A 27,915-nucleotide genomic window follows, 5' to 3' on the forward strand; every position below is an offset into this window, starting at 1 on the left:
GTGAAAATCACTTTGAAATGATTTGACTGCAAAAATTCATTGTACATCATCAAGTCTTGTGAGCTAAGTGTATCATTACACCCCTATCCTCACAACACGAAGTGATGCCCTTGATGAAAACTATGCCCAGTTTAAAATGTAAACAAACAACACAAACTTAATTTGTTAACAAGAAAGCTCTACAGGAAGCCTTTGATACTAACCTCATAGTGACTTTACATATGGAGTAGGAACTTCTATTACATCAGTGATACAGTACATTGGCTTGCCAATCTTTTGATTTTAATCTATTTGTTGCCCATCTCCTGATTTAGGTGGAATATGAAGGCCTGAAGCATGAGATCAAGGTTCTTGAGGAGGAGTCAGAGCTCCTAAACAGCCAGTTACAGGATGCACTGCGTTTGAAGGACATCTCAGACTCCCAGCTCGAGGAGGCACTGGAGTCTCTGAAGAGCGAGCGTGAGCAGAAGAACCACCTGCGCAGGGAGCTGGTCCACCACCTCAGCATGTGTGATGTCGCCTACACTGGTAGTGCCCACCTGACATTCACCTCAGCCCCACCTAGTGGAAACGCCACCCCAACCACTCTGCTCTCCCCAAACGTAGAAGAGTCATCAAGGTGGATATTGCACACATGAAACCAATGTGGAAAGAAGATATCTTTGATTTTAGTTAGTAATAATTAGTGTTGGCCATGTACTTGTTTTTTATTGTTCTCGTTATAAACGTTTCTCTAATTTTCTATACTTGCCATGTGGAAAGCAAAGTGGATCTCCTGAATTTTAAAGATGTTGTACTCTACTCTGGTCTGTCAGGTGTAACGGCCACCTCCAGGGGGGCACTGGAGCAGGGACAGCTGCAGGGTCAGTGCTCAGGGCTAATGGAGAGTGCAGAGAGCCAGGTCGGAAAGCTGAGGGACAGATGACATCAGACCTCTTCAGTGAGCTGAATCTGACAGAGATTAAGAAGCTCAAGCAGCTGCTGGTAACGGTGAGTCTGCTCTCTGATTAACATTGTACACGTTATTTACTTGAAGAAAACCAGCATTAGGGACTTAATTCAAAATGGGAGCATGAGCACAATATGAAATGGAATAAACAACATACTGATGATGTACTGATTGCTGATTTGCTTTACTTAGAACCTGAAGAGCTTGGGCTGGATTGTGACTTGTTTGTCAAATGAGAGGTCACTGTTCTGGGACATTGTTTTGTTAATGCACATGAGATTGATATTGAATGTCTCAAGTTGATCTCAAGGTAAATAAGCATATTTCCTAAATGACTGCAATTTCGTCTAGACTTAGGCCAGCTTAAAGCCTAAACCTGTCCTCAGCATTAACAAATATTGGTGGAAGACAGCACTTGGAGTCCTAAAGGAGTCACTGGAGTCAGTCAGAGATTGATGCAACAGAATTTATTGTCAAAACAAGACAAAACCTGACTAAGTCATAGCAGGCCTCTCTGGCTACAATGAATTAAAAAGTACAGAGGTGCTCAGAGTCCAAGTCAAGTTTCAAGTCACTCATGGTTATAATTTCACCTGCTGCGTTTAATCCAGGCTGCTTAAAACAGTGCATGTCTATAAGGGATTCTGTAACTGTAACCTGTTTTTCACTTACACAGCACAACCATGTGATGTGCAATGCAATTAATGACAGCTTATTAACTACTGTAAGGGTGCTTTCACACCTGGATCGATTTTTTTTGTTCCGGAACAGATACTTTGTTCCGAATCAGTGTAATACATCACTTGTGTTCACACTGCACTGTTGTAAAGCGGCCCAAATCGCACACCCTTCAGGGCTTTCCTTACGCCATTACGTCACTACCTCATGTGTGCAGATCGCGCATTCCATTGGGGGACATCATCATGACAACAGTAACACAAAATGAATCGTGGATGGACATGGCACTGCAAAGTGGTGAAACAGATGTTTGGTCGGAACACATCTCCCGGATGTTGCACACCACACACAAGAACACTGCAGTCTAACAAGAGGGTCAGTGATAAAATGAAAGAGAGAGGTTGTGAATCCTCCGTCGAGCAGTGCCGACGGCAGTAAGCCTAGGCCTACATAATACAACCACAACAACATATCGCAACAAATTAGCAAAATATGCTGCCGAAGCTGTTGAAAAGCGATCTGTTGGCGTCGGTTGCCATAGGCAACACATAATTTGTTCCGGTTCATGGGCCGGCTGTGTTGTCACTGCAAACGAACCGCTCCAGGGTTCATATGGAATCGAGCCGAGACCGCCTCTTCTAGGCGATCTCGACTCGGTTGTTTTGTTCCGGTTCAGAGTGTGATTGTTGTGTTCACATATTACCAAACGAACCGGGCCAAAAGGGAAATGCCCCCTTGTTTCGGGCAAGAAGCAAGCTAACGTTAGATGGCCAATGCTGAGCTTAACATGTTCACTTATCTCAAGTTACTAACCAATTTTGCGTTCAGCGCTTCTTTTGTTTGGGCCTTGTATGAAGTTTTAAAGCCAAAGTTTATGATGAATGGCGCAGTAGCCCCCGATGTTTGTTGTCCTCTCTCACATGTAGCCGTGCACAACAGATCCGTTGTATATGTTACGTAGGTAGGTTATAGGTAACACGTGGAGGGAATAACATCAAGCTCATGAGACACTTCCTAAAAATAAACATTGTTCACAAGTCCTGCACCTTGAGTCTGAGTCAAGTCTGAAGTCACTGTGTGAAACTTAAGTGCGACTCGAGTCCGAGTCTCAAACTCATGTCCCCATCTCTGATCGTAGCATTCTGATGGTTCTACTGGTAATTTATTCCTGTTAGTTCCCTCAGGCACCACCCAATGGGAAATTTGAGCATCGTTCTAATATTTTACTCCATTATTTTCTGGTTTCCATGGTTCCTATGTTTTCCTTAAAAATATTATGTTATCTTTATTGTTACCTGAGCTTCATTAACCACATCATTAACGGGAGTTCATTCCAGGGACAGATATATTTTTAGACATTGTAGGCAGACACCAACGGAATACTCAAACAGGCTTTCCTCAGGCCATTGGCCCCTTGGAATGTTCTTATCATACACCATTATCTTCTAAAGTCATCAGGTTGTATTTTTAAAAGGCTGCCCACAAACAGTGCATAAGTTCTTTTATTTATATAGCGCCAAATCACAACAACAGTTATCTCACAGCGCTTTTCATAAAAGAGCAGGTCTAGACCGTACTCTATGATGCTATTTACAGAAGCCCAACAGTTCCCACCAAGAGCAGCACTAGGCGACAGAGGCAAGGAAAAACTTCCTTTTAAGAGGCAGAAACATCGAGCAGAACCATGGCTCAGGGTGGGCGGCAGGGAGGACCCCCAGACACACCGCTTATATATTTCAGTATTTCCTATTTCTTTAAATAGTGTTAAAAATCTCCTCCTCTTGTTCTTGTGCATCGTCAATTATCTTATGTCCCACCTGTCCCACCTCAGCTGACACCCTACAATGTCAACCACACTCTGGTAAATGGGTAGGTTTAATGGCTGCTTCTGCTCCTGTCTAGTTTAGGAAATATTTCAAGATGTAGGACATGCAGCCTGCATTTTCATTTAAGAAAAACAAAGTAATACGCAACATTATAAAAAAAACACAGAAGAAAAATGGGACAGAGAGTTAAGTATGACAGTAAAGGTTCTGACAGAGTTGAGTTTACCCCTGCTTATGAATATCTTTCACTAAGGGAAGACGAGCTCCATACAAGCTTTTAAATTAGCTATATGTAGTTTAAAAAAATCAAATGGGCTGTAACCTCACTTAGAAATGAAGCACATGCCTGTTTTCTCTGTTGCTTGCATCACCGCTTTTCAGCTAATAATATGAGAACACCGGGTCAGGATGTAGCCCTGTGCGTGCTCCTGAGCCTCTCTCCGACCACAGCAACAGCCCCACAGCTAACGACATGCAGTCCATTAATACCACAAAACAACCAGCCCCCAGCACAACACAGACTCCCAAAATAAACTCCACGTAAGCATACAAAACAACAATAAAGTTTTATGTGCTGAAGCCCATCAGACTAAATGAGATGCCGATGATATCAAGTGAAAACACAGTGAACATCAGAAAGGCTGGAGTCACGGAGAGAATAAAGTTAACTTGCTGGCTAATGCCAAGCAGTTCCAATTGTTATCCGCTGCAAAGTTGTATTGCTTTCCACTTCTTCACCACCATCTAACGCCACCCATATTATTATCCTGTGTACCACCGGTATTATGTCAAAGTGTTTATTTAGTCTGCAGGAAAGGATGTAACTGTACATAGCGAATGTGGAGTGATTTGTTTACTAGCCTATAGTGATGCAGGCAGGGCAGCCCGCTAACGCTACATTAGCCCGGACCTGCTGCTGCTGCTGCTTAGGGGTGTACTCATTTTTGTTGCCAGCAGTTTAGACATTAATGGCTGTGTGATGTGTTCTTTGAGGGGACAGCAAATTTATACCGTTATACAAGCTGTACACTCACTACTTTACATTGTAGCAAAGTGTAATTTCTTCAATATTGTCACATGAAAAGATATCATCAAATATTTACAAAAATGTGAGGGGTGGACTCACTTTTGTGAGATTCTGTATGCTGTCTTTCTACCTAACTTTGCTCCTGCCCCCTTCAGGTTGAACGTGAGAAAGGAGCACTGATGACCAGCCTGCAGCAGTCCCAGACTCAGCTCCAACACACCCAGGGGGCACTGACCAAGCAGCATGAGAAGGTCCTCCGCCTTAGCCAGAAAGTCATTGCCCTCCGCCGCCTCCATCCACAGGCCAGTGGCATGGTCCACCTAAACCAGGAAGCACATGCCAGTGCCACCTCTCATCTTAATCCTGAGGCCCTGATGGAGCTGGACAAGGATGAAGAGGAGGTTGAAGAGGATGGAAGAACTGTGGAGGACAAGAGTGAGACACTAAACAAAGGACAATTATTTTCACACCAGACGCCAGGTCTGGAGATCTTGCAGTGCAAGTACCGTGTGGCTGTGACAGAGGTGGTGGAGCTTAAGGCAGAGGTGAAAGCCCTCCATGACAGACTGGCTCAGTGTGTAGAGGGAGAAATGGAGGAAAAGCCAAGGCGAAACGGTCAGCTCCAGAAGCTGGAGAGGCAGGTCGCCTCATTGGAGAAGAGCTGGCGAGAGGGACAGGATAAGGTAACCATGTCATACTGACTGTATGTTAGAATAGAATGAGATATAGTTACATTGATAAAATATTTCCTCTCCTCTCAGATTTCTAGCATGGAGTTGGAGTTGCAGGCAGCTCAATCAGCAGCCAATGAGAGCCAGGGGGCATTGAATGCAGCTCAAGAAGAGTTGGTGATGCTGAGCGAGGAGCTTGCCCATCTGTACCACCACGTCTGTCTATGCAACAATGAGTCCCCCAACCGTGTCATGCTGGACTACTACAGGTCTGACTGTTCTTATTAGTAGGACACATGCAGCATTAAAAGATGGAGCATGATTTCTCAAAGTTACAGTGATTAAGGCCCAATTTGTGGGGCCATTTGAGAAAACAAATATACTAGATTCAACCAAAATCATACATACATTACATTACATATATTTATACTTTTCAATCTTTTAAAGAGCGATAGAAAAAACAGTAATACATAAATAAAGAAAAAGTTAAAGATATAAAAATAGACAAAATAGATTTTAAAAAGTACATATTCAGGTGTACAAATGGAGATCATTGTGTAACATTAATTCCAACTGGCTACTTCATAGCTGAACATTCACTCTATATTCAGTACAGTACAGTGTTATTAGAGGATAAGCTATTAATAAACTCGACGAAAGTTGAACAAGTCCTAACACACTTCTCTAAGGATCTTTTTATCCTATGTTGAAGCTTGGCATCATCAAAAACATTTCCTTAACCCAACATTTAAATGAGGGGGATTCATTGGTCGCCATAGCAAGAGAATGAGTCTCTGAGCTAGTAGCCAAGGGCAGTTGTGGCAAAGGATGGGCATGACCAAAACTTATAGCTTGTGGCTTTGGTGAGGTGGCATCTTATGATCAATAAGATTTAAAATTCTATTCAGGAATTTACAGGGAGCCAGTGCAGATAAGCTAAAACAGGAGAAATATGATTTTTCCTGGGGGGCTTTCCTGGATCTTATGGGCTGCAGAATTCTGGATCAGCTGGATAGTACTAACTTAAGTGACTTATTCAGCCTGGTAATAAGGAATTGCAATAATCCAGCCTAGAAGTAATTTGAAAGTTCTTTATGACTTCAAGTGGACCATCATTTATTTCAGACAACAAAGTACGTTTAAAGGCTACCCATAGTAGGATACCACTGGCTGGCAGATCTTACAACTACACCAATTAGGTGGTGGAATTATGGGATGGATATCATGGCATGTTTCAAAACTGAAAAAAAGGTTGAAAGTCAGTGTGAAAACTTGACATCTAACAAAAAAGTTTTGCAAGATCGAAACTAGTGTTTTTTATTATTATTATTATTATTATTATTTTGAAAGTTGTCTGTTGCTCACTGGCTCTGAATACACATACAGTCAAACCATGGGTCACAGAAGGGGTGAGATCAGCCTGCAAATCATCCACCCAAACAAGCAGTGGAGGGAGACTTCGGCAGACTACGTTGGATGCAGCATGTGGGAGAAGTAGATAAACAAAGGCAAGACAAGCAAACAAATGCCATAGCGAAGTTGATAGCTACACACTGCATATGATGATTAGTACTTTCAAAGATGTCGATCTTAGGAATGTTCTTAAAATCGCAATGTAGTCACTTGGTCCCGCGGGGTTGCTCTGTGCTCCTCAGGTGAACAGACAGGGAGACAAGCTCTCTGCGTGTACATGACGGGTGCTCTATGGTGGGTAACCATGGCAACGGCTTCTGTGTGCTACACAGCTGTAGCCTGTTTAACTTAAGTTAAAATTATAGGCTACATAACTTTACCTGATAGGCCTACATCTAGTTTTGAGGGGATACTCTGCCATGCGAATTCCATCCAGTTGATGTCCTATTTAGTAAACAGCCACTCACTCCAACAGGGACACTTGCTACTGAACATAGACTGTTTATGCTGCTCCCTGATAAAAGAAAAATGTTTCTGCTGATACCTGTTCAGAAAAACAACAAGAAAACAGATTTATATATATACCAGTTGCTCAGAAGATGCCTGTTATGATCATCGTGGCTCTGGACTCTGATGGTAACTTTTAACAAGTAGATAAAAGGTAATGCCCTGGCGGTGGCATATAGCTTTGGCTTTATATTTGATTTGATTGATCAATGTTTAAGTATAATATATTTTATTGTTACCGTGTAAAGGGAATAATGCTGGTCAAAAGCGCCTTATTTGTGTGTGCAAACTACATGTTATTGCACTTTTGTTTGTATAGCAGTACACATCACATAACAAGGCGATTAATCGCAGAAAATCACGTGATTCATTGTGATTAAAATGTTTACATTTTTGCCCAGCACTAATTATTTTGTATTTAAGTTTTAATTCTTCACAACTGTGGCATTCTTTTTTACAGTGTTTGCCAACAAATTTTGAGAGTTTTAAATTTGTCACTCTTCTCCTGTTTTCTGGGTTTAAAACCTTATAAATTATGACCTGAAAACTGGTGCACATATGTTGGCAATAAGGTTTTGAAATATTGAAACTTTATGTTCAAAATGGCAAATCTTATGGTGTATGAGATGTTAACCAGGTTTGAAACCTTGTAAATGGTGTTCTGAAAACTGAGCGTATGTTGAGGAAAGATTTTTGAAAAAGGGCGAATTTTTATTACAATACATGTGCTGTCAGACCTGAGTTTACAACACCCACTTTTCGGAGATCTGCCCACACATTTGCAAGCTTGTGACTCACGTGTTTTGTGGTAGCATCTCGCAGTGCTGGTCTGAAACACTCAACTCACAATCTGAAAATCAAGCTCCGAAACAGAGACTCTCAAAAAAAGAAGAAAAAAAGCCATGATCCTAGAGGCAGGGGCATTCTGCAAAAGCAATTATTTGCTCTCTGCTCAAGTACTGTCCAATCACATGTCAGATTTGCTGGATAGGAGGGACTGACAGACTGCTCCGACAATGACTGACGCGTACAGCATATGCAAACAGGATACACGACTCTCTGGGCTGTCTGGCTGTTCCCGTCCAAGAAGTGCATTGATGTGGAAAGAAATCTGCAACAGGCGTCGACCCAACCAGTCGAGGCCGATGCCGCCCACCCCGAGCCATGGTTCTGCTCGAAGGTTCTGCCTCTTAAAAGGAAGTTTTTCCTTGCCTCTGTCGCCTAGTGCTGCTCTTGGTGGGAATTGTTGGGTTTCTGTAAATAACATCACAGAGTACGGTCTAGATCTGTTCTTTTATGAGGGGAACAACTCCAGCGGATTTATTTCCCACTTTTCTCGTGTCATCAGTGGAATCATTGGACTTTTGGGGCATGTTCGCTGTTCGGGGTTTGGGCGGCTGTGGCTCAGGAGGTAGAGCGGGTTGGCCGTTAATCGGAAGGGCGGCGGTTCAATCCCTGGCTCCCCCTGGTTGCGTGTCGAAGTGTCCTTGGGCAAGATACTGAACCCCGAATTGCCCCTGGCGGCTATTCCGCCAGTGTATGAGTGAGTGTGAATGTTAGTTTCCGTTTGAGCACTTAGGCTCAGTGTATGAATGTGTGTGACTGGTGAATGCAGATGTAGTGTAAAAGCGCTTTGAGTGGTCGAAAAGACTAGAAAGGCGCTATACAAGTACGGAGCATTTTTTACATTTACAAGCGCTGCAGGAGAGGTAAGAAAGGTCACTTGTGAGTTATTGCATGGACTCCATGCTACTAGCAATATTTCTGTCCAACGTGAGTTGTGCAGCCAAGTGGACGAACTTAAGCTACTGGTGGGTAAAAACAGAGTCTTATATTCATCTTCTGTTCTGTGCTTCACGGAGACGTGGCTATGTGGACAAAGGAAACCTCAGCCAAGAACTCTCAAAATACAGACAGTTTAGTCCAACCAGAGAGGAGAACAATTTGGATCACTGCTACACCGCAGTAAGCAGTGCCTATCATGCGATCCCCCACATTGATTTGGGTAACTCAGATCACGTCATGGTCCACCTGATCCTGTATACAGGCAAAAATTAAAGCTCTGGACAAGCATCAAAGCAGTGGACCAGTGAAGCTGTAGACGATTTTCAGGCGTGTTTGGACTGTACTGACTGGGATTTTTTCAGGACTGCTACCAACAATCTGGATGAGTTTAGTGATGCTGTGACATCTTACTTCAGTTTCTATAAGGACAGCTGTGTACCATCACAGACCAGGGTGAGTTATAATAATGACAAACCCTTGTTCTCCGCCAAACTCAGACAGCTAAGGCTGGAAAAGCAGAAGGCATTTAGGAGTGGAGACCAGCATTAAGTACAGGTTTAGTAAGGAGGTGCGAGAAGCTAAATGACTGTACCCAGAGACTACAATACCAGTTCCCTGCAAATAACACCACTTTTGTCTGGAGGGGGTTCAGACAGAGAGGGGTTTGGAGAGTCCCCCACTCCATCAACGACTCTTGCCTGGCAAATGAGCTGAACCAGTTCTACTGCCGCTAAGAGAGTCAATCGGACACCATCCCCCAAGACTCCTCCACTCATCTTCAGCCCAATCCACCATTTCACCCTACCCCTTCTTAGAGGGGGCCAGCTCCACCCCCTCCCCCTCTCTCCATCTCAGAGTCAACAGACTGTTCAGGAGGCAGAAACCTCACAAAGCAGCTGGGCCGGACTCTGTCTCCCCATCCACCCTGAAGCACTGTGCTGATCAGCTATCTCTGGTGTTCATAGACATTTTTAACACCTCACTGGAAACATGCCATGTGGCAGCCTGCTTCAAACCCTCCACCATCATCCCTGTCCCTAAAAAAAACAAAACAAGGACCACTGGACTAAATGACTACAGACACGTCGCCCTGACCTCTGTGGTAATGAAGTCTTTCGAGTGCCTTGTGTTGTCCCACCTTAAGTCCATCACAGACCCAGTCCTGGAACCCCTGCAGTTTGCCTACAGTGACAACATGTCAGTAGATGATGCAGTTAATATGGCCTTTCACTTCATCCTCCAGCACCTGGACCTACGCCAGGAATCCTGTTTGTGGATTTCAGCTCTGCTTTCAATACCATCTTCCTGGCCCTGCTACAGGACAAGCTCTCCTAGCTGAATGTGCCTGACTCCACCTGCAGGTGGATCACAAACTTCCTGATGGACAAGAAGCAGCATGTGAAGATGGGAAAACATCTCTCCAGGACCATCAGTACCGGTTCATCTCAAGGTTGCGTTCTTTACCCTCTTCTCTCTCCCTGTACAACAACAGCTGCACCTCCAGTCACCAGTCCATCAAGCTCCGGAAGTTTGCGGATGACACCACTCTCATTGGGCTCATCTCTGGTGAAGATGAGTCCGCCTACAGGTGGGAGATCGACCATCTGATGTCCTGGTGCAGCCAGAACCACCTGGAGCACTGTGGAGATGGCAGTGGACTTCAGAAAGAGCCCAGCCCCATCCCAACCCTCATCCTGCATGACTCCCCAGTTGCCACTGTGGACTCCTGCTTCCTGGGCATCATCATCTCCCAGGACCTCAAAAGCTGAACATCACCTCCATCATGAATAAATGCAAGCCTTCAAAAGTTAGTTCCGATCTTGCACAACTTTTTTGTTAGATGTCAAGTTTTCAACCTTTCAGAACTTGTTTTTCAGTTTCAGCCTATAAGAAATGTGTAGAGAAACTGGTCTTAGCTTCAAACTCCAGAATAGGTAGAAATCTGCACTAGATACAAAGGGCCCTATCTTGCACTCGGTGCAAAGCGCAGCGCAAGTGTCATTGCAAGTTTCTAACCGACGCAGATGTGATTTCACGAGAAGCCCCCATGGTGTTTAAATTGCAAATGCGCTTGTGTGTGCCTATGGGACTGTTGGACCTAAAATGAGGTTAGGTAAGGCAAATTGTTGGCACATTGCTATCTTGAGGCAGCAGAAAGCAATAGCGCCGTTGGCCAAAAAAAAACAGGTGTAAAGTCAACGGCACACTATTTCACTGTTTTTTGTTATTTTAGGGGCGTATTTCTCCAATGGTAAGAAAGTCACTGTGCACATTTATGTACAAGGCACAGCAGCGTAACTTCATTGATTATTAAAATCTCAGGACATGCCGACAGGATTGGTCAGAATCTAATGTTAGTTCATGTTCTCTGTTCTTCTTCACATCCAAAAGGTCTCACACACAGTCCAGATTCATACAATAAAACAGTTTGGAGTAAAGCAGCCATCCTCCTGATCGATAATGAGCTCCTTCAGAGCATCTAAATTATTTCAGAAGCTGAAAAAGGAAACATTGAATTCTGTGTCCTCTGGAGAGTTTCCTCTGTCCTTTCATGTCACATTTATAACTAAAGTTTTTTGTTTGGCTTGTTAAATGCCCCACAATATTTGCTGTCACTTTATTGCACACATGGAAACTTTTAAATTGACTGACCGCAGCCTCTCTAATCTTGAAAGTGAATTGTTAAAGAAAACACTCATACAGCAATACAGTGCTCTACAGTGGTTTCATTATTTTGTGTTTAAAAACTAATGAAACCACTGTAGGGATCGATGTGACTCATCACCAGTTCATCATAGTTTATAATAATGCTGCGCAGTGAGGATCCAGACGTTTCATAGAGGAGACAGTGTCTCTTTGTTAACACGCTCCAGTCTGCAGTGTAGTTCAGACACTTCACTGATAAACCACAGAGTAACATTAGGCTTCACGATCAGAGACAGTTTTTATATCACATCAACACTTTTGTCCATAATCCCTCTCTCTGCTGTGGGTCTGCTATTCAATCAGTGTCATTCATCCGCCATTAAGATAGCAATGCACCAAGATACAAGCGCACCTGGTTTTAAAGGGAATGGGAGATGACACTCTAATTGGTGTATTGCATGATACACCCAAAAGACACCCATGACTAATTCACAGACTAAGTACAACCCCTTTTGAACCATGTGCCTGGTGCACTGACCATTTTTTCCGCCATTAAACTAGCGAAACTGGAGTTGGACACGTCCTAAAACGCAACAGCACAACACGCTTCACACCGTGCACTTAAATAGTTAATAGGGTCCTAAAGGTTCGACAGGCTAAAAAATCAACTAAATTAACTTTGTTTTTCTTCTAGACAAGGTAGAGGGCTCAGGGGCATCAGTGCCAGTCTTAAAGCCATGTCTTCAGACAACAGCAAAGTTCTACTCACGCCACGTCTTGCCAGGCGGCTAGCCGCTGTCGCTTCAACAACCTCAACTCCTGGGGAGTCTCAGAGCCCTTCAGAGTCTCCATCCAAGGAGCTCTTATCTGGGGAACTTCAGGTGCCATCTGAGCAGAGCCTGCCACCCTGCACACCTCCAACCTGCTCACCCAGCATCAGTGCCTCTTCTTCATCATCATCATCATCATCACTTGCCCTGGAGCCAGCTGGTGAACTGCGCAGGGAGCCCATGAACATCTACAACCTCAACGCCATCATCAGAGACCAGGTAAAAAGCAGTTCTCATGTTGGTATCAGTGGAATTTCATTCTACTTCCCCCAAATTGTCCTATTTTTCCTCTTCTCTATTTTATTTTCTCCATTTCCTTCCTCTCCGCTCTCTCTCTCTCTCTTATTAGCACACAGCATGAAGCGCATGGCGCAGGTGCCTTTAGGGTGTATCCAAATCCACATTTGCAAGTGGGATAATGATTATATGAACAACAACAAAATACAACAGGTCAGTGTCAATAGATATAGACAAAAGGACTTGAATGATAAACATTTACTGTAAGAATTTGGCAACAGTGGGCGCTAAGTTATGGTGATAACAATGGAGACTAGTCACAGACTTAATCTGATTATTCTGAATCTAAATTTAGGCCTAAGCCATTTTTGGTCCGTTTTCTCTATTTGTAGATTTGGGCTTATAAACCATATGTAATTGAGATGTGTTTGGTATCTATGGAGAAGACCCCAAGCTAACATAATCATGCATGTAATGTGCTTATAAAGGAAGTATGAGTGAAAAATGTAAAATAGAGAATTTCATAAACGAAAATTAGATTTCTCTCTCTGTTTATTAATGAAAATCACACCTTATACATCATTACTGAACAGCTTTAGAACTCAAAACATGTTTATCCAACCCTTTGTGTAACATCCATCTGCAGGTTTTCAATAAAATGTGCCTAGAACAATGGAATAATGCAGACTTTTTTGAAAATGTCCTAGGCATTTTTCTGATGCATGCCTCTGAGCAAAGCAAGGCATCACTAAGAAGATGCAGAGGGGCTCCTGGCATGCCCCACACTACCAGGGGGTCTTGTTATAGGCTCTGCTTGCCTTACAAAGTGCTCAAAGTACTTTATAACATCTGCAGTCCTGTGTGCATGGTTTGTGGGTCCACAGGGGCAATGGGCACAGTGTGTGTGGTCAATCATCTTATCTGCAGCCATTGAAGACTATATGAATGTGTTTCCGTTTAGGCAAAACTGTGTGGTTGACAGTTTTCAGTGGACTTGAGCTAGTTTCTGCTCCGTTGCTTTAGCATCAGATGTCTGATAGTAACTCTTACATTCTGTACTTGTTTTGATCCTTTTAACAAAACCACTGGCTGTTTAAAATTAAGTTAAGTTAATACCAAGTGAGATTGGTGGACATACAACAGACTTAAAAGGAAAAATACTGGTTGCTTTCCTAATCAAAAATATACGCAATTAAGCTGAATAAAGAAACTTTAAATGAAAATAAATCTTCTAAGGTAGATAACATAAAATTAAGTATAGAGTAATATATCCCATTCTGGGACAGAATAAACAGTGAATTTTAAGAGATCTCACGGACGGTATGTTGAGTTTCCAAAAGCTTAAGAGAACAAACAAAGAAATATATCTGGTTTTATCAGATGTTTCTTGGGGCGTGACATGAAGGGAAGGGGTCAAGTATTGCCCCCTCCTTAGTTTCTTTCTGTTATAAAGAAACTTTATTGTAAGTAAGGAATATCTAGATTACGCACGTTCAACCATATCTCCTGTCACCGTCAACACATCATAATAGTATGATTCTGTATTAATGTATATTGTCTACTATGTAGCAGAAGGGAGTTACAAAACACAGTTTCACTCTATAACTTGTTATATTGTGACAATAAACCTACCTACCTAATAACCGGGAAATATGTATCTCATTGAACATTTCAGAACAGTAATATCCTTATGTTTATTTAACATAATTTCTGATGACCTTAACAGACTGAAAGAAGGCTAATAAAACAAGATCGTTTTTATTATCATCAATATTATTAGGGAGGGGTTTACCCAAGCCTGTATTTATAAAGGCCCAGGGTGACCAATAGTGACTGATCACATGTGATTATTTGGTGATGTTATTGGTTTCATCCAATGACTGAGAGGTCAGGTTGCGCTGCTGCTGCTTCTGCTGCTGCTATTCATATGGTAAGTAAAGTCGTTAACACCTCCACACCCCTCCCCCGTGCTCGTGTGGGTACATATACGACGATTTTCAGCACAGATGAATGCAAACATGCAGCGCTGTAAACGGCCGATAACTGCCAGCCATTCTGGGATTCAAGGCAGTTTACAGGGATGAAAATCCTGCTTTTCATGCAGTGTTAATGCACACGTATCCTAATTCCTAGATATTCCTAACAGTAATATAAGACTAATTTGAACAATAGAGAAAATCAACACATTAAAACAATTCTCGTAGCATTCCTAACTACTTTTTGTGGTAAATTCTAATACTCTTAATAAAGAAAGAAAGAAAGAAAGCACAAACTAAAGCAAGGATAACTGCACAGGTCATATTGCAGGATTTTAACGTTTCAGCATGATAAATGGATACACTCAACACCACATGTAATGGCTATAATACTTTTAGCTAGGATCTTAATTACTTAGCTGCTATACATACAGTAACTTTTACTAATCTAGAAAAGAAAGATTAAGTGAACAACGTACAAGAGAAAGACTACCTAGGTTAATATAAAACACAGATTATAAAGATTACTTCTGTATGGTATGAAGACTTTAAGGCTATGTGACCCAAATCCAATTTTTTCCCCCATATGTGACTCAGATCTGATCTTTTTATGACAGTGTGAACAAGCCAAGTCACATGGAATCTGATCTTTTCCAGTTCGGAATTGGGCCACTTCCATATGTGGTCCAAATCCGATACAGATCGGATGTTTTTAAATGCGACATCAGTCTGGACACTCATTTGATGCGACTTGACGTCACTGTAGAGCAGCTGTTCTGCTGCAGACGGAGCCACACTGAACGAAAAAGCTCCACAAAAAGCCATTATTAAACATGTGGCTCTCATCCTTCTACCTCGCTATCATTTGTTCAAAAATTCCCTTTCTTATAACTAAAATTCACCAGACCAGAGCTCTCTTCTGAGTTGCATGCATGCTACTTCTCCGAGCGGACATTGTGGAGAGAGAAAGAGAGAGAGACGGAGGGAGTGAGTTGTGGTGCAGATGCGTTGTCCAGCGGCAGCGACGTAAAGAACAGAAAGTTGTGAACACTTGTCATAAATCAGGAAAAATGTGACCCGTGAGAAGATAATGAAAAACGTGGCTGGCCCTCGCACTTGCAGCGTGTTGGGGTGTGAGGCGGCTGCGTTGCACATTCTGGAGCTCTGCCGGTGCCGCTGTGAATTGGCTACACGTTTCGGACGCTGCATGAAAGTGTTATACGTCACTCCCTGTGTCCCCTTTTTGACGCTACATAGCACTTGTTGCTGTGACTATAAATGAATATTGGCATGTAGATGTGTTTAGGGCGGGACAGTTATCAAGCACGTAAAGTTTTGTGCAGATGTGAGCATGTACACTGAAGTTACAACAACTTCCTGTGTTGTGGCGAAGACTTGATCTTTGACGCCACCCCACGGACACGCCCTTCCATCCAATGCCTTTAGAATGCACAGTAGAAAATTTAAGTCTATCCGGTTAATTCCCTAGGAGGAGTTTGTTAAAGTATAGAGCTCCACGGGCACGGTGTTCCACGAAAACTCAAGTTTGCACAACTTTTAATCATCAGTGGGTTAAGACTGCACTGCACAAATTTGAAGTTGGTCGGACTTGATCCCTAGGAGGAGTTTGTTAAAGTACAAAATGTGTAAATCTCAAAAAATTTAATTAAATCCAAAATTGCCGACTTCCTGTTTGGTTTAGGCTATGGCTCAAAGAGGCTTTTTTGTATGTGACATGATACACGTACCCCAGAAATTTCGTACGCGTAGGTGAAACTTTGTCGGGGGCTGCTCTGTAGGGGGCGCTAGCAAGCCATTTTGCCACTCCCACACGCGAAACTAAATTTTTCACCGTGTCTGAATTTTGTGCAAAGTTTTCGCGTATGTTTAGGCCCCTAAAATTGTGGTTACTTTGCAGAAAAAAGAAAGAAAGAAAGAAAGAAAATATCCCTTCAGTTTCAATAGGGACCGAGCATGGTACGTGCTCGGCCCCTAACAATGCACAATAGGAAAACATGCAATGCAACTGAAATATAGAAAAAAGAAATGTGCATTGTCCAAAAGCTGATTACTGCATTATATTCTATTATATTTTTATATTTTGAATTTGATTAAATTAAAAACTTAATTTTGTTTCCCTTCATATAAATAGACATTTCCACCATAAATTGGTGCAGACAGTGTGTTCAGAAAGCAGGAAATTAAGTGGTTAATGCGCAAAGTCGTTAATATTATAATATTTACTAGTTCCATGTTTTCACCCACCTGTTAAAAGGATGAAAGATTTTAATAGTAACCAGTGAGGAGGACGCAGTGTGTTACGTTGGCTTCTTCTCTCAGTAGACTGCAAACCTTTCAGAAGGCCACAAGACAAAAGGTGTAGCCTTAGGAAACTGCCCCCCCCTGCTGGCAGGAAAGGGTAGCAGCACCCAAAACACACATCAAAAGGAAATAATACATAATAAATCAACATTATAATAAATCACTATAAATGGTGACACACATTTAGCGGGTGTCACACCTGCTGAAATGGTCTAACACTGTTAGACGCCACACACAGCTGCTGCGACGTAATGTTCAATGCGACACACCAGCGATCCACACAGCTTTCTCTTTTTCAAGTTAAAACGTTTCAACATTCCTCAGAATGTAAAGACAGATAAGCGGTATGAAAACCTTCCAGCTGTGTTTTCCTCTGCCGTTGTTGCTGCAGCAGTCTGTGTGACGGCGGGAGCAGAGGGCTCGTTGAGCGGGCGGCTGGCCGGCCTCACACGCTCCTCCCGCGGGTTGGCACAGGCTTCCCCCGCAGCCACTTGCTGAGCTCCTCAACTCAAGTGGTTGGCACTGTCGCCTCACAGCAAGAAGGTCGTAAGTTCAAACCCCAGTTGCCCCGGCCTTTCTGTGTGGAGTTTGCATGTTCTCCCTGTGTCTGCGTGGGTTCTCTCCGGGTACTCCAGCAGGTTTACACCATTTACGGCTTCCTCCCACCATCCAAAGACATGCGGGCTAGGTTAATTGGTGACACTAAATTGTCCTTAGGTGTGAGTGTGAGTGGTTGTTCGTCTATGTGTGGCCCTGCGATGGACTGGTGACCTGTCCAGGGTGTACCCCGCCTTTCGCCCGATGCCAGCTGGGATTGGCTCCAGCGCCCCCCTGTACGCAGGATAAGCGGTTGACGATGGATGGATGGATTTTTGTTCCGCCATTACTTACTCGTAAAACTGTCAATATTTGAAATCTACACAGCTGATTTCTCACCTCAAAACTTCTCAGAAGTGGATTTAGTGATGAAATTCCATATGAAAACTGTAAAATATAAAACTTTCTGTTGCTGCTCTCTGTCTGGTGCACGCAATGATGATGCAGTGAATAGTCAAGGTCAAGGTCAAAGTTTATTTATATAGCACGTTTACAAACAGTCACTACTGCCCCAAAGTGCTATACAGATACAGAGAGCAGCATAAGATAAAAAGCATAATAAATAGCCGAATAAAACCCTTCTAAAACAGAATATGCCAAAAACAATAAAAACAGACAACAGATAACTATACTTAAAAACAATAACAACAATAAAATAGTGACGATTCTCTCTGACCAATCAGCAGTCTGTCATGTTTTCACGTTACATTTTAGTATCACTCAGCTCGCTTGGAACCTCACGGAGGTGAGGTGATATGAAAAAAGTACCTGGAAGCAGGTACAGGTACAACATTTCTACAATGGAAATCCAAACAAAGGCGAGTCGAGCCAAAGGGCCTCTGATCAGACTAGCTTGGTTTGAGGGCGTGCCTGACCCCACCAGCTGCTTGGCAAGCTTTATGACGCGTTTTCATTGTGAAGTCACAAGTAAAGGAAGTGAAGGGCTGGACTACAAACCAGCTGTTTTCAAGCAGTTCAGAGCAGAGTTTTCTGTGGGAGATGGGAACTCCCTTTGGGCTGGACTTTGGGCTTTTTCACTTTGCAAACCTGTTACATGCACAAAAAAGATATATAACTCAATAAAGGAGAGGAGAAAAGCCAAAAAGCATAATACTACCTCTTTAACAAACCATTTCACCTATATGAACAAATTTCTGTGGCACATGTATCAGACATACCAAATAGCCTCTTGGAGTGATGCCCTAAACCCAACAGGAAGCCAGCCATTTAGAATTTTATGGTAATTTTTGGATGATTTTCACACTCCTCCTAAAGAATTAGTATGACCTACTTCAGATTTTTGCTGTCTAGTCTAATCCCACTGATTTTTAAAAGTTGTACGAATAGTGAGTTTTTGTGAAACGGCGTGCCCGTGGAGTGGCATCCAAAATCGATGATTTGTCATGAAAGAGGAAGTTGTTGCAACTTCATTCTGCATGCTTACATCTGCACTAAACTTTACGTTCTTGATAACAGTCATGCCCCAAATACATCTACATGCCAATATTCAGTTATAGTCATAGCAGTTATAGTTATAGCACCTTTGTGCGCCGTCCAAAGCGCGTGGTAAATTCACGGCGGACGACAGAGCTCCAGAATCTGCAACGTGGCCGCCTCACACCTCAACACGCTACACGTGCAAGAGCCCGCCCAACACTGCTTGCAGCTTTAATTTTTTTGTGTGTTTTTTGTGTTGAGGCAGTGTTCTTAATAGAGGAGCTGCAGAGCGCCCTCTGTTGGGAAAACTATGCAACAATCATGACATGAGTGAAGGACCTGACTCTTTGTTTCATTTTTAATAGCCATATATCTACTGTTTATAAATGCATATGTCAATTTAAATGCAATTAGCTCATATCGGCCGATAATATTGGCCAGCCGATAAATCGGTCAGACTCTACTTCTAACTTGCTCACCTTACACCATAAGAACACAGGATTTGGATGAGCAATACAGTACAGAACAGTAATACAGTTTATTCACAACAATATGACTCCAGTGTGTCTCCAAAAAGAATGTTTCTCAAAGTTTTATTGTCTGTGTCTGCTTGATGTTATCTTGGTTCACACAAAGATTTCAAGAAAAGGCAGAGTATAACTGTTCCAGAGTGGTTTGTTAATTAAATTATCATGACAGACATCTCATCTCTTGCAGAGTTTGGTATGGTGAATAGAGTCTGTCTAGTGTTAAAGCTGGTGTTTTAACAGTCTCTGGTTGGTCAAGCAATCCTTTTAGTGGTAAAACAAGTTGTTTGATCTTATCAAAGAGTACTCCCCTAGTTCTTTGTGGGTGAGGAGCAATGTGAGCCTGCATGTCTCTGTTATTGCTCAAAATGACCTCAACACTTCATCCGGTACAAAATCCAGGTAAGCTTGTACGTTGGTGCTTTGCTACTTAAATGGCGCATGAATGGCACATTATAAAAACCATAATAAAATACAAATAAATAAATAAATAAAGTATGTATGACGCAAACTTGCAGCAGAGAGAGAGTTTATGTGAATGAGCGAGACAGTAAGTGTGAGTATGACTGAAGTGTCGACATGATATAAAAACTTTATTTAATCACGAAGCAATGTTACTATACAGTTCTGTGGTTTACATCTGAAGTGTATGAATTACTCGGGAGACTGAGTTAAAAGTCACAAACAGACTACTCCAAGTTATATATGCTCCTCTCCTCTATGAAACCATCTGCATTATAATAAACCATGATGAAGTGGTCATGGATCTCTCTCTTTCAGGTGATTTCTGTATTGATGTATAGTGTTTTCTTTAACGATTTAGTTTCATTAGAGAGGCTGATGTCAGTGCATTCTGACCAATTCTGTCATCGTGTCAGGTTAAATTATCAATGAAGTTTTGCTGCTGTTTTTTGTGTGCGGATTTCTTTTGTCTTTCTTAATGGGGAAACACTCTATTTCCCCAATCCGCTATTAATCAGAGTGTTCATTTTTATGACCAGATCCAATCAGTCTGCAGATATAACTGCAATGTGCACATAACTAGAACTATGCAGGTGCATCTTACTATCTGAATAATGCTCCATTGACTTTAGACCAGGTTTTTGTTGTTGAATCGCTTTCTGCCGCCTCAAGATAGCAAGGCGGTAACAACTATGGGCGCGCACAAGTACACAATGCAGGCAAGTACACAATGTGGGCGACAACTGCGTCAGTCGGAAACTAGCAATGACACTTGCGCTGTGCTGTGTGCTGCTTTTTGCGCTGCTTTTTGCCGAGTGCAAGTCCATGGTCATTTACCTAAAATATGACACCTTTAGAAAACTATGGTATTTTTCTTTTCATTTCTTATCTTGATTTTCCAGTTGCATATTATTGTTTCTCTTCTTCCTTCCTATTCATAGTCTGTCTGTCTTCTCTCAATTTGGTGAAGGTGAAGCACCTCCAGCGGGCAGTAGACAGGTCTCTGCAGCTGTCCAGACAGAGAGCTGCTGCCAGGGAACTGGCCCCTCTCCTGGACAAGGACAAAGAGAGCTGCATGGAGGAGATCCTGAAGCTCAAGTCTCTGCTCAGTACCAAGCGAGAGCAGATAGCCACCCTCAGACTGGTGCTCAAGGCTAACAAACAGGTGAGATGCACACATGTGGCAATGTTTTGGGTATGCTTGTTGGTCCAACATTTTTATCTGTTTAAAAACTACTTGTGCAGTGCCCGCCTGCCCGGCCACAGGGGCCGACTGGATGCCTCCCTGCACTTTTTGTTCAAAATGTGTGTCTCACCTTGGTTTCACCTACAGCAGCAGCGGCCCGGTGGTCAAATAAATAAATACTTTGATAGTGTCATGAGAGCAACAGTTACTCACATAATCACTTCCTCTTAAGTGATTGTGCCTACAAAAGTTTTTTGCAGTAATGCTTTCTTTCAAGTTGAATTGAGAGGTTTTACTCTCACGAAAAGTTTTGATAGACATTCACCATCTGCACTATGCATTGCTGTTTGCGTTATGGAGCTAGATCGGTCTCAAAAAGAAGAAATGCACACAAGGTTCACAAATGCACAGGATAAGACTCAAATGTATTTCTGATGCACACACAAATATTTCTTGATTTACAAACTGCTTGTGTTTGTAAACTTTTCTGCATTTTTTTCAACAGAGAATTATCTGTAGCCAATTAGATGTCTCCCTCATTTCAGCCAATCACATGAAAGCATCTCACGTGGGGGGGTGATTTACCAGTTATCATGATTGCGTAATTAAAGGTGTGAGAGACAAGGTGGGTGCCGGCGCTCTCGCTACTAGCTGTCTGTCTGCTGTGTTAGCAGTAATTTGCAGGTATCGGTGTGAACATGATACAAAGCATATATTTTATGAACGTTTTATGAACTTCAGTGTTGAACAGGTGTCTAGCATCATAGATTATTACTGCACAGTGTCCAGCAGTATTGCACATATATATTATTACATGCCAGAAAGTTTATCATGCTGAGGCCATCTCAGAGTTCAGTAGGTTTATGGCAGTTGGGAGGAAGCTGCTTGTGTGTGTGCTCTGTCAGTAACTGTCAACTCATGTTGTCTTTTGAGGTGCTGATTGCAGTATCCATCCAGATGTGGCTTTACAGGATATAAAAGTCCCAGCTTCCAGCGTGGTTTTACTAGCTCCTGTACACTACTGCTTTGCTTAGTTTTTTGTTTTTACATGTACTCCACAACACCTGAACACTACTGATTTCAAAATATGACACTGAGTTTCTATCCATAGGTTCTATTATTATAGTAAAAACACATTTACAAGTAATATAAAACAACTTTTACATTTGTAACCTTTTACTTTTGATGTTTTCATGAATGCAAAATATGATTTTAATTTGTTAAGCTGTTGCTTGTGTATGGAATCATTTTGTTATATAAAATAGATCAGACAATATACTTAGTATAAAAGCACATTCTTCTTTGATCATTTTCCTATGTTAATTGGAAATAAAGTGGTGACCTAAACGTTGAACAAAATATGATCGTTAACAGCTGTAAATATTAAGGTTGTATGTATAGGTTAACATATTTCATATATGTTAGTAGAAAGTAAAAAAAGCTGATGTTGTCTGCTGGGAGAAATGTGACATTCACTGAGAAGTTACACTCTATTGTGAAAAACAAAGAATTGAATAGTATTGATGCCCCATAGGCGAGGTCATTTATTACGACCTCTGAGAAGGTCTTGAAGTAATTGCACATGTATTGTGAGGCTTACACAGTGAGTCCACTCCCTCCCCCTCCCCCTCTCTGTCTCTCTCTCTCTCTCTCTCTCTCCCTCACCCCCAACCGGTGGAGGCAGATGGCCGCCCACCCTGAGCCATGGTTCTGCTCGAGGTTTCTGCCTCTTAAAGGAAGTTTTTCCTTGCCTCTGTCGCCTAGTGCTTGCTCTTGGTGGGAACTGTTGGGCTTCTGTAAATAGCATCATAGGGTACAGTCTAGACCTGCTCTTTTATGAAAAGCGCTGTGAGATAACTGTTGTTGTGATTTGGCGCTATATCATTAAAATTTAATTTAACTGAATTATGCCTATGTTGCGTTATGGCTACGCCACGGTTTTGATCCGTCAAAGTCCACTGGAAGCATATCAGAAGCGTTTCAGCAGTGGACCGTGCAGGTTACCCCATATTATAGACTTGTTATTAATTTGTCATTTTTGTGCTTCTACTACCTTCTTCACAGGTTTCTGTGACCCCGTTTCATTCTGTCAACTTAAGGCTGCATATCCCGCAAGTAGCATTTCAGAATCAGAGCATTTTGCCTGCCTGATTTTGCTGACATGTTTAGATTTTGTTGATTTGGTCATTAGTGTTTGCTTTTTGTGCTTCTACTATGATTAAGTAGGCTACGTAGCCGCTTCTGGGACACTTCTGGGATGTGCTGCAGCGTCTGGTGGACTCACAAGCATTGACTAGAATGGCTGCAATTAGCTCCTGCAACCGTGGCACAAGCGTACTTACACTATATTGCCAAAAGTGTTAGGACACCCCTCCGAATCATTGAATTCAGGTGTTCCAATCACTTCAATGGCCACACCTGTGGCATGTGACATATTTCAGCAGCTGTGTGACGCGTTTCAGCGTGCTGGATTACCATGGAGCCGAGTGGTAGGCATAACTGATGCAGCCCTATCTATGACAGGCAGAAAAAATGGACTGGATGCACTGCAACAAAGAAAGTTAGAAGAGGAAAAAGCAGGTCCAGCAGTTGTTCTGCACTTTATACACCAACAGGCACTGTGCAGCAAGTGCTTGAAATATGAACAAGTCAAGTCTGTTGTCTGTTTCAAATGGAACTTATTGACTTGCAGTGTAACAGTGAACTAAAAAGGCACAGGGAAAAGCAGATCTGATTGAACAATTTAGGCAAATGTGTCTCAGTTGTGTGAGAAAAAGCGCTGCCAGGTGTCTGGCAAGAGTTAAAATAAAGTAGGCATTGCCTTTGTTAGTTCAGGTTAAGTTAAGTTATTAGAAAAGTAAAGTAAAGAAAAAGTGTGAAATTGAAATGTATAAAACTGATGTTTGCATTTATGATGCTCAGTTTCATTTGTGGATGAAAGTGTACTTCAGTGGCACAATATGAATTACTTAAGTAAACACATGAAAATGTTCAAAATATGTTGGTCATAAAAAGTACATTTTGAGAATATTGGAGTACTTTAATGTTGTTGTCACCCTCCTATGAGACGACAGTACCAAAAGTGGCCCCTGGACAATTTGAGTTTGAGACCCCTGTCTTAAAGTATAAGGTAGAAAGTAAAAATACTCCTTGCACTCCCTGATCACTTGTGTCTCTGTATCTCTTTTTTTGTACTATTTTAGTGAGCCAAGAAGTGGGAAGAAAGACTATTATGAACAGCCTGTAGTTAGCAGAGGTGGAAAGAGAAATTAAGTAAAAGTACAATTACTTTGATGAACTTTTACTTAAGTACAAGTAAAGTTACTGGTATAAAAATCTACTCACGTAAAAGTAAAAAAGTAGCTCATTTAAAATTTACTCACAGTAAAAGTTACTTACTTTTCTAACCTCTGAATATAACTTATTTATATTGATTTAATATTATACGTTTTACACATATCATACATTAATGTTATGAGAAGTTTGAGAATGTTTTCGCTTCATTAATTAACTGTGGCGAAACAGATTAGATATCATAAGCGTTAGTATAATAAATAACTAGTTATCAGAAGTTGCTAATGCCAACCAACATTGTCATGCTTTAACTGCAAGGGTTCTGGAACTAAAGAGTAAGAAAATTAAGGCGTAATTGCTTTCCCACCACTACTATATTTCAGCTTCAAATGGGCAAAAACACAAATCACCTCCACATTTTAAAATAGGGCAAACTGTTGGGAGCTCTCACACATCTGACAAACACATGGCCCTGAGAGAAATAATCTGCTGGAAACAATACACTACACAAATACATACATAAAGGCAGCGCAAGTGAGTTGCATAAGTGTCAAAAGTCCAGTCCAATAAAAAAGCAGCAATAGTCCATATTCCAAGAAGAAAGGGAAACTGTTGTATCCAAATTGCCTAAAATGGCAACAGCTCACTTATAGTTTGTTTTTGAGTCACTGGGCTTTCTTTGACAGAGTGTTGCTATCCAGCTCCATCACAACTTTCTGCAGCATAAGTTCAAGAGGGTTGTTGAGGTTCAAGTCATACATTAGGCCAAACAAGCTGGCAGCAGCTAAGCCAACGTTGTCCAGATCATGCAGTACCGCTTGGCCTTCCAGGACAATCCCAATGTCTTCTGGTCTATCAGTGGAATCTCACGTATTCCCACCATGGTCTCCTCAATGGCTCCTTGGTTCAGGTCTTTGTCTTCTGCCTGCAGAGTGGACAGTCACAAAAGAACCATATGAGAGGAAAGAAAACACCTAAACCTTAAGCCTATTATGCCCAGAAAACTTGCGCCCCCGACAGAGCAGTCCCCGTAGTAAGACCTATGTGTACGAAATTTCGATGGTACGTGTATCATGTCCAGACATACAAAAAAGTCTCTTGGAGCGATGCCCAACACCCAACAGGAAGTCGACCATTTTGGATTTAATGGTTCTTTTTGGTGATTTACACAACTCCTCCTACAGAATTAGTCCAATTGACTTCATTTTTGCTGTGCAGTCTAAACCCATTGACAATTAAAAGTCGTACAAACGTTGAGTTTTCATTCACGAGCATGCCCGTGGCGTGGCCTTGAAAATTGATGATTCGCCATGAAAAAGGAAGTTGTAATAACCAGTGTACATGCTCACATCTGCACTAAATTTGATATGGATAATAAGAGTCCTGCACAGAACACACCCACATGCCAACATTCACTCAAAGCCATAGCGCCATCTCCTGGCAACAGGAAGTGACCTTTAATGAAGCAGCCCCCGCGGCACGTTTCACCTAAATATACAAAATTTCTGTGGCACATGTATCATGTCCAGATGTACCAAAAAGCCTCTTGGAGCGATGCCCTAAACCCAACAGGAAGTCAGTCCCTGAACACATCCAGATGCCAATATTCATGACACAGGAAGTTGTTGTAACTCGACTGTACATGCTCAGATCTGTACGAAATTTTACACGAGTCCCGCCCTGAACACAAGTATATGCCAAAATTCACCTGTAGTCATAGCGCCACCTGCTGGCAACAGGAAGTGACCTTTAACAAAGCAGCCACTTCCAGGGAGATTGGCTACAATTCAGTGGAACTTAAACTTCTGAATAATATGTGCAACTGTAGTCAGAGGAACATCAAGCTGCGTTTATTATTACTTTTGTCAGTTTCAGGGATCATTGTGGGTTTTTCCTTTTTTAGCGGTGCTAATAGCAGTGTTTCAGGAGCGAAACCGCACATCAATGATGTCACTCCTGGGATTTCCATAAATACCCACTCAACCTATCTCCTCTTCTTCGCTCTCGTATTCCATGAAAGTAGAGTCTACTTCCTTGGCAGGTGTGTTATCAGTCAGTAGTGATCATTTTTCACCACTGATGAACCACAAAGAATATTCCACGATGTGCATGCAATTGTCGGTGGCTAAGCTGGTAATGATGAAGTCACTGGCTACCAACCATCAAAGATACATGCCCCTGGGGGTTAAGCTGACTAACAACCTCTACGCTAGCAACAGAGAGCAGCATGCAGCATTAGCTTCTTAGTCATAGCTAACTTGATCATGTTGGGCTAGGGGGCGTGATTTCAGCAACCAGGCACCTTAGTTCCACCCACACCCCCACTTGCCTATTATTGGTTATCCGGGAGTGACGTTAAGTGACTCAATCCGGCTCCACCCACTTTGAGCTCTTCATGGTGTAGTGGGACAACAGTGTGGATTTGTGCATTTTATATTAAATAAATTTGGAGCTACTCCAAATTCCTCTTTTCCTCTCCCAGAGGAGCAGGGGGGTTAAAGATCAACTTTCAACAGACTGCTGAAGAGAACCCAACGGAAGGGGGGTGGGAAAGTTGCTTTCTCTAAGTGCCTGAGCAGCCTGATCATAAAACTGGCACCTTTTTGATTCCGAAGCTGATAACGCGGTGCCTGACTGTTAAACTGACAAAAGGGACACTAACCAGCGATTAGCATTACCCTGAACAGCCTATCAAAACTGCCCCCCCACACACACACATGTAACTGTGGCAACTGACATTGCTCTGTGTTTCATTACCCCATCAAAGGGACACCCCCTTTTACGCCTAAGTGTGACATAATCCAGGACAGCCGAACTTTAAATAAACAAAGACTGCAGTCTCCGAAGACCCCAAAGCCTTAACCAGCCTGTTTAATTAAATCTTTTAGTTACTTGATTACGTTTGCCTCTATTTGAGTAGTTATGTTACCATGTTGTTGCTATCTGTTGTTGATATTAGTGCTGAAAAGAATCTAAATAAGTTACTTTTGCAGAGTTTTTTATTTTCAGCAGGATTAAGGACACTCCTTAATCTTATGTGTAACCAATACTTGTTCACAATACTTTCTCACACAATTCCTTGTTCTTTGAAATGTCATACTATACTCTTAATTATCCAGCTTGAATTTAAGGCTGAATTCCCCAGTTCCTAAGGAAAGATTTTTTTGGGTTAATCTAAGCTTTCCTCATGTAACCTGAGCTCCCCCAAGTGGACTAAATAAGTATTACATACCATCGTCAGAAATGCCGTTAATGTATAAATGTCATGACCAATAATGGGACAATTGTTTCCTGTTACCAAATGCTTAACTTAGAACGGTACAACCGTTTGACCATTGAGGTTTGATTGTGGAAAATATTTGATTATAATACGCGCAAATAGATTTTCTTTTCTTTTAGACATTTAAGTTTAGAAAGGCAGTCCCTCGGGAAACCACGCACCAGACAACAAAAGAGCGACACACGACGTCGCTCTCTCTCTTTTCTCTTCTCAGCTCTTCTCCTCTCCTCGTGCTCTGGTCTTCCGCTCTGCTCTCTGGACGCTT

The 27,915-nt window shown here is 42.1% G+C and overlaps 1 protein-coding gene across 1 annotated transcript in view; it reads left to right on the top strand.

Annotated features, from left to right (window-relative positions):
- The window catches only part of LOC119918500 (protein bicaudal D homolog 1-like), a 61,504-nt gene that overhangs the window by 29,343 nt on the left and 4,246 nt on the right, over window positions 1-27,915 (top strand). The window contains exons 4-9 of the mRNA XM_038739279.1: window positions 315-619; window positions 816-990; window positions 4,636-5,163; window positions 5,242-5,420; window positions 12,197-12,551; window positions 20,861-21,055. Coding sequence (XP_038595207.1) covers window positions 315-619; window positions 816-990; window positions 4,636-5,163; window positions 5,242-5,420; window positions 12,197-12,551; window positions 20,861-21,055 — 1,737 coding nt within the window. The remainder of the gene's footprint in view (window positions 1-314; window positions 620-815; window positions 991-4,635; window positions 5,164-5,241; window positions 5,421-12,196; window positions 12,552-20,860; window positions 21,056-27,915) is intronic.

The sequence above is a fragment of the Micropterus salmoides genome, unplaced genomic scaffold (genome assembly GCF_014851395.1).
Source record: "Micropterus salmoides isolate LMB-PRFRI ecotype aquatic unplaced genomic scaffold, ASM1485139v1 Ms_hic_scaffold_23, whole genome shotgun sequence".
Lineage (NCBI taxonomy): Eukaryota > Metazoa > Chordata > Actinopteri > Centrarchiformes > Centrarchidae > Micropterus > Micropterus salmoides.